This window comes from Leopardus geoffroyi, chromosome B1 (genome assembly GCF_018350155.1).
Source record: "Leopardus geoffroyi isolate Oge1 chromosome B1, O.geoffroyi_Oge1_pat1.0, whole genome shotgun sequence".
NCBI classification, from domain to species: domain Eukaryota; kingdom Metazoa; phylum Chordata; class Mammalia; order Carnivora; family Felidae; genus Leopardus; species Leopardus geoffroyi.
In genome coordinates, this window is record NC_059327.1 from 73,665,334 (window position 1) to 73,676,609 (window position 11,276).

The 11,276-nt window shown below is 39.9% G+C and overlaps 1 protein-coding gene across 4 annotated transcripts in view; it reads left to right on the plus strand.

Annotated features, from left to right (window-relative positions):
* Positions 1 to 8,006, plus strand: part of RNF175 (ring finger protein 175) — a 49,143-nt gene extending 41,137 nt beyond the window's left edge. For 3 of the 4 annotated variants that reach the window (XM_045465225.1, XM_045465252.1, XM_045465241.1), the window contains 3 exons: positions 1,600 to 1,733; positions 4,972 to 5,073; positions 7,229 to 8,006. In XM_045465225.1, coding sequence (XP_045321181.1) covers positions 1,600 to 1,733; positions 4,972 to 5,073; positions 7,229 to 7,349 — 357 coding nt within the window. In that variant the 3' untranslated portion in view covers positions 7,350 to 8,006. The remainder of the gene's footprint in view (positions 1 to 1,599; positions 1,734 to 4,971; positions 5,074 to 7,228) is intronic. The other variant, XM_045465232.1, reaches the window with a different exon arrangement.
* The last annotated feature ends 3,270 nt before the right edge of the window (positions 8,007 to 11,276 follow it).

Here is an 11,276-nt window from a genome sequence, read left to right on the forward strand (position 1 = left end):
AGAGTACAAAATAGAAAGGAATAAAAAAAAAAAAAAAAAAGTAGCTTTATAGTAGAGAAACCTGACAGACACTGCATCACACCAGGTGATCAAGGTGAAAATCAACAGTGATAAGACTGATAGCACGTACCCTTGCTATGGTGTGATAAGAATGTTATCTTCTGGGGCGCCTGGGTGGCGCAGTCGGTTAAGCGTCCGACTTCAGCCAGGTCACGATCTCGCGGTCCGTGAGTTCGAGCCCCGCGTCGGGCTCTGGGCTGATGGCTCAGAGCCTGGAGGCTGTTTCCGATTCTGTGTCTCCCTCTCTCTCTGCCCCTCCCCCGTTCATGCTCTGTCTCTCTCTGTCCCCAAAATAAATAAACGTTGGAAAAAAAAAAAAAAAAAAAGAATGTTATCTTCGTTCCTAAAACTCATAACCTCACTGTAATCAAGAGAAAAACATCAGCTAAATTCCCATTGAGGGATATTCCGCAAAATACTCCCCCAAATTGTCAAAGTCATAGAAAAAAAGTGAAGTCTGAGAAACCACCACAGCCAACAGGAGCTCAAGGAAACGTAACAACTAAGTGGTATCCTGAATCGGATTCTGGAACAGAATGAGGACATTCGTTTTTTTTTTTTTTAATCTAATCCAAATAGGGGCACCTGGGTGGCTCAGTGGGTTAAGTGTCCAACTTTGGCTCAGGTCATGATCTCACTGCTCATGAGTTCGAGCCCCACGTCAGGCTCTGTGCTGACAGCTCAGAGCCTGGAGTCTGCTTCGGATTCTGTGTCTCCCTCTCTCTCTGCCCCTCCCCCTCTTGTGCACTCTCTTACTCTCACTCTCTCTCTCTCTCAAATATGCAATAAAACATAAGAAAATTTTAAAAATCTAATCTGGATAAAGTGTGTACTTTATTTCATAATAAGTGTCAATGTTGGTTCATTGATTGTGACAAAGATACCTACTAATGTAAGATGGTAATAATAGGGGAAATAGGGTATATGGTATATGGGAACTGGTACTATCTTCATATCTTTCCTTTACGTATAAAACAATATTTAAATAAATATTTATTTTGTAAAAAACAGCTTCTTAGGGATTCTAATGTACTGCCAATATTGGAACCACTCTTCATCCACAGCATTGGAAAGATGCAGGTATCCCAGGTTAGAATTCTAAAAACATTGCTTTCCAATGGGATTAGTCTATATGCTCCCTCTCATCACATGGGAAGTAAAAATGATAGAGATGCCTGAGCTTACTCCGGATCTGTGAATCAGAGAAAGGGTTAGGCTATAGGTAAGCTTAAAAAGCTTCCTGGGTGACTCGGAACTACAGCCCTGGATAAAAACCTTTCCTCTTGAAGGATTCCTCAATGGGGAGGTTAAATTGGAGGTTATAATTAGCTGGGTCCATTTGGAGTTCAGTGGGTTTTTGCCTGGAGACCCTAACTACACTGAAGCATTCCTAGGAGGAAACGTGTTTCAAGTTCTAAACCAATGAAGAAGCAGTGAAAACTCTATGTCCCAAAGCCTGGAAGTGGTGTTCCTGTGTTCAGAGAATGAATGGTATGTGCTCTCCTTTCTAACAGTGCTCTGTGCGTTTCCCCCAAACAGTTCTACAGCGTCAGTGGGATGCCCACAAGGAGCTTGTCAGACAATGTCTGCGCCGTCTGTGGGCAGAAGATCATTGTGGAGCTCAATGAAGAAGGGCTCATTGAAAACACCTACCAGCTCTCATGCAATCATATGTATCCTTTTCACGGGAAACCATATGGGCTTCATCAAGCCGATGATAGGAGGCAATTTTCAAATAATCTGTGTTGGTCATGGCAAGTCAGGGAGCACTGTCTCATACCTTCCTCCCCTCCTCCTAGCCCCATCTCCTCTGCCTTGCTTAGCTCCCATCCCCAAACCCCAGGTCCTTGTCCTCCACCTTCTCTCTTGCTGAGACTTTCTGATAATCTCTGCTAACTAATGAACCGCTAACTGAGGTGAACCTCTTTGGCCAGTGATTTCCTTTGTAAAAATGAATCTTCATGCTACCCAGAGAGAAAGGCTGTATGTAGCATCTGCCCAAGACACTGGCTGGGAAAGTTGGCAAAGCCGTACGTGAACAGATAGCCAAGAAGAACCTGGGAGAGAGAGGTGTGGGGGTGAGAAAAAGTGGAGTTTCAGGTTCAGAGAGGAACTCAGAACTGTCCAGGTGGAGCCTCTGAATCTCACAGGACTGAAAACAACAAAGTATGCTTTGCCTAGAAATAATCCTAGGAACTTGTGTCAACAGTGATAGCGGGGTCAACCAGCTATCAGCTCTGGTCTTGGAAAGAAGATAACGCCACAGGCAGCAGGACACCTCGGACTACAAAAGGAGGGACCAAAACTTGAGCATCTAGTTTTTGAACCATGTGGCTCCTCTGTCTGCGAGGTCTGCCCTGAATGGCTGATAGATCTTTAGGTGTTAGGATGCAGACAAGCCTGGGCCTGGAAACCAGCATTCTCTGGGAATTCCAATAACCGTTGAGGAAGACCTCAACATATGGAAAGATCTAGGATCAAGAGTCCTGAATATGTAACCCTGGATACCAAAGTTGTGTTTGAATTGGCCGACAATCAGTATTTTAATTCTCTCCTAAATATAGGGGAAAAGAAGGTATCATTTATCTTTATTTTATCGTACAATACCAACTTTATAATATTGCTCTGCACTCAGTTCAACCCTCTGGCATTATGAGGTGGTTAAACCATCTGTCTTTTGCCTCTGAAGCCCACCTAACTCAGTAATACTCTAGATGTGCAGTGCCTATGACTCGGTTCTGTTTAATCTGGACAGATTCCATTTATTCAATCCTGAGAGTTAAAAAATGGAGTAAATGCATCTGAAATGCAATAGGAGACCTTACTCCTGACGTTTAAGCCTTACCATTTTAAGTTAAGAAACACAAAAATATCCCATATGGAGTTCTATGGTGGTTTTCCAGTGTGATACCTTTCCCAAAAAACTATCCTTCCAAGTCTGGCCCTAGTTTTAAATACGATTTACTTTTCAAGTGTTGGAACAGAGCCCCTTATGCCATTTGCAAGTGGAAATATTTTCTCTCTCCACCTTTAAAACCCCTTAGGGATTGTTGTGCATGTGGGCATATGTAATCTAAAATGTAGTCACTTTTAAATTTGCTTTGCAGGGAGTACTGTTAATGGCCCATTTTAGCATGAATCATATTAGCAAGGAGTGGGTGAACGTGAGTCATATTAACAAGGTGGGGCAGGGGAAGGAATCTGAGTATTGCTCTGCAGTAACTCTGCCAGCTTGGAGACTTTTCAGGATCGAGATTTAAAGATGAGACAGGATATTAAGAGGACGTGGACATTTCAATGCTGGCTCTATGACTCCTGAACTCTATACCTATCTGGAAGATGAGGCCATACTCCAGCCCTTTTGAATAAAGGGCTGCAAGGGTTTGGGTTTAAAATCTTTGTTATAACATTGCACCTGGGTGGCTCAGTCAGTTAAGCTTCCGACTTTGGCTCAGGTCATGGTCTTGTGTTTCATAGGTTCAAGCCCTGCGTCAGGCTCTGTGCTGACAGCTTGAAGCCTGGAGCCTGCTATGGATTCTGTGTCTCCCTCTCTCTGCCCCTCTCCCACTCATTCTTTGTCTCTTTCTCTCTTTCTCATGCTGTCTCTCTCTCTTTCTCATGCTGTCTCTCTCTCTCAAAAGTAAACATTAAAAAAAATTTTTTTATTAAAATCTTTGCTATAATACACCACTTTATGTTAATCCAAGCCTTTTGCAAAAATGACCCAATTCCAAAAACGTACGATAGTGGAAACTCTTAGTTACATACATATCTAATATTGAGGAATTATACACATGGTCTTGACTGCTCTACACTCCCACTTATTAGGGAGGAGACTGCTACATCATTGCTGTTCACATGGACATGTAGCAGGCTAGTCAGAAAATCGTTTGATTTTGATTCAGAAAGCTACACTGGGATCAACAATTGTAAAAATAAATAAATAAATAGGATGGATCTCATTACTGTTACTCATTTTGCCCAAATCTACAATGTTGTGGAACCTGAGAAAATATATCTGCGAAAGTAGTTGGTTTTGCGTGATTCACTCAAATATTTATTTAATAAATAGGCACTTAGGCACTGCATCAGGTGCTAAGGACAGGGAAGAATGAGACCTGGTCCCACAGGTTTCATGTGGTCCAGGAGAGACATGGATATACATGGAATGTCATGCTACAGTGTGATAGGAGCTCTAATGGGAGCAATTGTGGGAAAAGACAGGGTTTGCTCTCAACTTTGGGGGCAACGGGCCAAACTCTCCAGACAGGGAAATATATACAAATGAATTTATAAATGCCTAGTGTTTCAGAATTTTATTAGGTTTATATTCTATTAAAAATAAATGCCTTCTTATCAGTAACAAAAAAAAAAACTTAAGACTCATAAAGCTAATAGAAATCTCCATAAACGTATGGTTTATGACTACAAGTAACTTAAGCTTGTCTAGGTGCCTAAGACAAGTGTGATTACGTAGTAGGTAATGAGTAAGGCACAAAACATAGAACAGGGAAACACTATGGTAAATCTATGAGAAACGCACAATTAGCGAGGCAAGGAGATGTATTAATACAGTGCGATGTTAAATATTGCTGTAAAAAAGCACTTTCATATTCTTTATCTAATTTAATTCTTGGGAGAATCTAGTGCAGCAAGAAGAACAGGTAAGGCCAAGAAGCTATGTAAACCTCGCAAGTTCCTAAAGCTGTTACAGCTCTGACTGCAAGCTCACAGTCCTGGGGTTCCATTGGCCTACAGAATCTTCCTGAGAGTGATGTGCACACTCAAGTCATGACTCACCTCCATTCTCACCCTCTACTTCATCCTGCAGATGGGATCATTTCCATTATGCCATCATGAAGCAGACCTTGCCTCTTACTATCTAGAAACTTCCCTAACGAGATGCTTAAGCTTTCACGAATTCTGCATCCGAGGTTGGTGTATAGTTGGTAAAAAGCAGACTTGCCCTTACTGCAAAGAGAAGGTTGATTTGAAGAGGATGATCAGTAACCCGTATCCTTTAAAAAAAAAAAAAAAAAAAAGTTGTGAGATATTATGTAAATGTTCTGGTAATGCATTCTTAAATCTAAATATTCATTATCTTCATTACAGTTTTAGCTGAAAGCTTTGTTTTCCCGTATCTATTTCAAAATGACTTACTAGACTCTTTTCTCCCCTGTGCCTATGTTACTACTCTGGCTAGGAATTTAAATGCCAAAAAAGATACATTATACTCTTTACAGTCCATGTATTCTACTATAAGGGCTTTAGTGGGAATGTGATGGGATATTGCAAGAGATGGGTAAATATATGGAAGGATTAGATAGACAGATGATAGCTATATAAATAGATGATGGATGGATGGGTGGGTGGGTGGGTGGGTGGATGGATGGATAGGTAGGCAGATAGTTGGATGACAGGTAATGGGTGGATGGGATGAGTGGGTGGGTATATAAATATATAGACTGGAAATGAAATTTTAAAATCCCCAAATGTGAACTAGTATATAGAAAAGTATTTTTAAGATATACTATAGTTTATTATTTCCAGAACGAGTAAGGTTATTTTCCCCCTGGATTTGGTCTTTTAAATTCCTTTCCTTGCCATGCCTCATCGTGTCTTAGGCTAAACCCTAGTGATAATAATATTGAAAGAAAATGAGGAACTACAGACAGCTTATGGCAGCAGCTAGGATTTTTATAGACACCAAGGTTCTCCAACTGAGGCCACAGGAAGCCTCAGTGGCCCCATCCAGAGCTGACCACAAAGACTTAGTCCTCAACCCCACTGGCTCAAGACCATAATACGGTAAAAACCTTAGTTTGCAAGCATAATTCATTCTGGAAACATGCTTGTAATCCAAACCACTTGTATATCGAAGTGAATTTCAAGAACCATTGGCTCAGTTGTGATCATGTCACGTTCAGTGTCACATACTACTTGTATTGCAAGACAATGCTCGTTTATCAAGCTAAAACTTATTAGAAATGTTTGCTCATCTTGCAGAACACTCACAGAACAAGTTACTCACAGTCCAAGGTTTTACTGTATATCTCTTCCAGAGGGTAAGTGGGATTGAAACATAGCCCCACCTTCAGCAGCAAACATTGAGAGGTTGGCATCAACCTGCCAAGTACTGTCTCTCCTCATAAGAGACAGCCTTTCCAGACTTTCTGTGTACCAGTCACCTAAATTTTACAGTGCTGAAGGAGACACCTCCCTTGTTCCCTCTCCCCCTACTCTTTACCAACCCTGAATGTACAATGGCTGCCAGGGGCAATGCCCACACCTCTCTGATGACTGCAAATCAAGGAAAGATTTGCAATTAGGGCAGCAGAGGAGGGAGCATCTTTTTGTCTCAGGGCCATGCCACAGCAAGAGAGCACCTCTGTGGCCACCAGCTCCCTCTGGTGTGTGATGCTCCCCCCTCCTTCCAGTGCATCCGCTCTCTCTGAAGTTCCCTTCTGATAGGAGGAAACCAAGTCCCGAACTACTTTTGGTTAACAACTTATAAAACTAAAATATATGCAGCTTTGTTATAATGTTGGTGATAATATGATCATAAATGTCACCTTAAATGCTCATTTAAATAACAAAGGACCATCGGTTACTCCATACAGTCTTGAGAGAATAAGCTTTTGAATATTACATGTACTCCTTTTATTGAGAGTCAGTAAAAAGAAAAGCTTCTTGGGGAATATTTGCCTTTATGTATGTAACATTGCTATTAGAGATATTATGTGTTAATTACATCCCCTTAGCACAATTTATCAAAGAAACCGGAAAAAGCATATCTTATCTGTGATGGTTTTCTTTTCAATACAGTGCCGAAGGCTGTTTTGGCTCACTTAAGGAAGTTTCCATGATCCTTGGTTTCCAGTGTCTTCATCTCCCTCTTCCTTTCTCTGTTAGTATATGACCCTTGCCTTTTGTTGTTTTATAGTTTGAGATTTTATTGTAATCTGTTTTATTGTTGGAAATTTGGTGTAATGTAAATAACAATGATAATCAAATGCTATAAAAATCACATAAGGGGCTTTTAAATGAGCATACAGAATTAAGAGGAAAGGAAATACTCACTGCATTGCTGATTATATTTGCAAATGATATTCACGAATATTTGTGCTACTTGGCTGTATATAGAGCAACCTCCTTAACTGAGATTTAGCTGGGAGCGCACACACTTTTTATATGGACAAATCCTGGATTGGCTTCGTTATTTGGTGGCCTGGCAACCTGTGGTGATTGGAATAGTTCAAGGCATTAATTATTCACTAGGGCTGGAATAGTACAGCAGACTTACTCCAGAAGCAATGTGTTGCATGTTGAAATATTTTTAAATCCTTGATCTTACACTTAATATCGATATTCTTTTTTTTAATTTCAGAGGTGATCCCAAGAGTTTAGAGAACTGAGCCTTACCTAAGCAGTCTGTCTATGTGGAAAGAATTTAGAGAGAAGCTGAATGTCAAAAGTTCAGAAAAAAAAACAAAAGTAAAACCAATGAATCTGTGAAGTAGCAATTAGTAAAAATTTATTGTGCACACACCTAAAAGATAGTTTGCAAACCGGGAGCACTCAGACCAAAATACAGAATGAGGCTCAGAGCTATATGTTATAAAGCAGCTTATATAGTGTGGAGGCAGTGACTGTTTATTTTTCATGGTGATTGGTTACAATATGGGAATTTTCTTAAATGAAAGGGAATTGGTTAGTGATCACCTCATCTCAATTTGGGGAGAACAATTTAAGTTTTGCTTATGATTTTCAGAGGTGTAAGCAAGAAGTGATCTCGGTCAAGTTAGCTTTGCTTGTCCTGCAAAGTAAGCTAAATTAAGCTTTGCTTGTATGACTAACCTGGTTTTGTCCACTGAAGGAGTTTTCAAGTCTGGCCTCTGTTTGTGTTTGGTTTTAACATGAACAACAGAATAAACAAATAGAGCACACTTTGCATCTTTCCCCTTGTGATCATTTTCTAATTGATGCATGCAGCCCATTTGTTAGCACCTGCCATGAACATCCTACCTCTAATTTGGCTGATAATGTACTTCTTACATACAACATTTAGTTACAACTGGTATCTTCTAACCAGTTCAACATCTTCAAGGACGTAGGCAGAGTTGTTAAGTAATCTACAGTTCAAGGAGATTACTGCAGCTTTGGCACCATAAAGGCCGCTGTGTAGAGGGCATTATTCCCAAAATGTCTAGCACTAGGTGCCACAGCCCAGCCCATTCAAAGGGCCTGAGCTGCACTGCGTTTCCCGGGCCTGCCAAGTGCACTTGACCCATCCAAGGGTTGCATTAAAGTGGAGGAAAACCACTCTCTTCTTTTGTGCCACTCTGTTCACATGCACGCATGCACACACACACGCACACACCATCACTGTTGCTGTACTCTGCTTTTATTTTCTTCATAGCACTTATCAACACCTGAAATCATACCATACATTTGTTTGTTATTGTTTGTCTCCCCTTCCAGGAAGGCAGAGAATTTTATCTATTTAGTTCCCTATTGTATCTCCAGCACTTGGAGCACTGGCTGGATATAATAGGCACTCAGTAATTATTTGCTGAAAGAATGAATTAATCCAGCAGGAGGAGGTAAAATTAATGGAATAGGAAAGAACTGTCCAAAAGAATTAACTCAAGAACGATACACTAGACTCCCCAAATTAATTTGCTTTAAATTGCTGGTGAGTTGTTGAACAGCGACCACCACACACACACATATCAGACATCTACTCTGCACACTTGAAGACATTACACTTGTATAAAGTAGAAAGGAAACACACCTACTGTCAAAAACATAGGCCATGTTCTTAACTTAATGCTATTCAAAGTTCTATCACAGCCATAATGAAAAAACTCACACTCAGATTTTTTCTACCTGTTGGTAATTTTCCTTCTTGAAACTTCCCAATGCTTCAGTATTATGACTGGCTCACCATCCATATTATTAGATTGAACTCTGACTTATTTCTCTATTCAGCAAATATTTCATTAATTCAATACTTATTCCATACCAGGCATGTACAAGGATTAAGGAGAGAAAACAAGATTCGTGAGCTTATAGTCTATTGACAAATAAAAACATGTCACTGTTGGATAAAGCACTACCTTAAAGTGTTTTCTTCTATAGAAGGAGCCCTTAAATTGACCTCTGATGCATTTCCCATTTATCTTTTATGAACAGCTGCAGGAGGATAGCCTTTAGAACCCTTTGCGACTCAGGGAGAGTAAACCGTATGTGTCTGCATAGAATTCTAAATGACCCTCAGAGTTCAGAAATGTTGGATAATCACTAAACAATCTCACACAAAACAATAAAGATGCCATTCCCTTCATAGTTTAGGCATTGAAAACCTCATCCCAATTTTTTGAATATGTATATATATGTTGAAAAAATGATGGAGAGCTATACACTACACAGTTACCAGTGGTCATCCCAAGGTGAAGGGGGAAGAGTGGATTCGTTCTTTCTATGCTCTTACCTCGTGTCCAAAATTTCTACGGTGAACATGTTTAACGTTTGCGATGAGAAAAATAAAGATTATTTTTATATTACTTCAAATCTATCAATTAACCATGGAGCTATTTCTATTGCTGTTTAAATTACTGAAATTAAATCTACAGACCAAGTCCATGTTAAATTTATCTGGTTCTCCTGATAATTAACATTGTACTTAATGGAGGACATAGAGAAGTAAAGCAAATAGTCCATAATTGCCTTTGGTTTCTGTAGCATCTCAAGTTTCCTTCTCCTGAATTTGTCCATTTTTTTCTTAGACTAGCTACTGTTTCCTCCTTTATACTTCCCAGGAGTTGTTATGAGAGAGAAGAAACACTGTGAGTTTCCCCAGGCCTAAAATCTGCTATGCACTTAATGAATTTATTTCTCTGGGATATTTTTATACAAAAACAAAACAAAACAAAACAAAAACAAACAGGGTCCCTTGTATCACTGCTAGTACCCATAAGAGAAAAATATACATTTATAAACTATAATCTGTAAGATGAATCACTTCTTGGGGAAAAAAATAATAGCTAACATCCACTACCAGCATCCCTATTACCCCACGCAAACATCCATGGTTCCTGTTCTCAGAGGTTTGGTCCTCTTGTCCCCCTCACCCCTCCAGAGGGAGTGGGAACCAAGGGGCATGCACTCATTGGTTTACTTACCCTGCTGTACATTCAGACCTACATCATACCCTTTGATGTAGATATTACTGTTCCTATTCTAAGGGCAGGAGAATATTTGGGGACAGGTTAAGTGACTTGCCCAAAGATACGCATCTACTGACCCAGGTTTTTCTGACTCCAGAGCTCAATGAAGCACACGAACCCAGTCCTGGCTGAGAACTAAGCAGGTCAGGTCATTTCTACTCAGTCATTTCTATTCGGGTCATGATCTCACAGTTTGTGAGTCAGAGCCCCACATGGGGCTCTGTGCGGACAGTGCAGAGCCTGCTTGGGATTCTCTTTCTCGCCCTCTCTCTCTGCCCCTCCCGTGCTCACCTTCTCTCAAAATAAATAAACATTAAAAAAAAAAAAAAAAAAAAAAAGAACTGAGCAGGTCAGAGGAGGTTAGCTTCCTTTCACATGTGGTTCCCAACTTGAGAAATTTGTGTCGAATCAGCAAATAGTTCTTAGCTTAATTTATTTCATTGCATTAAATGCAATGTAGTATTAACTCTAGCTTATAAAAATTAACATGTGGAAGTAGTATCTATCTTTTAAATTATTGTGTATCAAATATTTTTTGAGTCACGCTGAGGAATTGCTAGGCATATACTTGTTTAAAGATCTACTTACTTCACATGTGCTTTTGTAAATGTTCAGAGGAAAAGAGAGCCTTTTTTAGAATCAGAAACAAGACTTTTTCAGAAGAAAAAAGCAAGATGCTGCAGGAGAAATGGATGAGAAGACAGGGACCGAGAGCCAGAGTAACTAGACACTAATCAGAACTTCACCCAGAGGTAAAGGCTGAAGGAAGATTAGAGTCAGGGATGTGGGAGGCTTCCTTCGTGGTCTTCTAAACTAAGTATTTCATTCACACTTGACCCTTGAACAACACAGGTTAAAACTGCATGGGTCTACTTATGCTCAGATGTATGGTTTTCTTAATAAGATGTTCTTTTCTCTGGCTGACTTTAGTGTAAGAATACCACATACAATAATATATATAACATACAATATGTATGTTAATTGGCT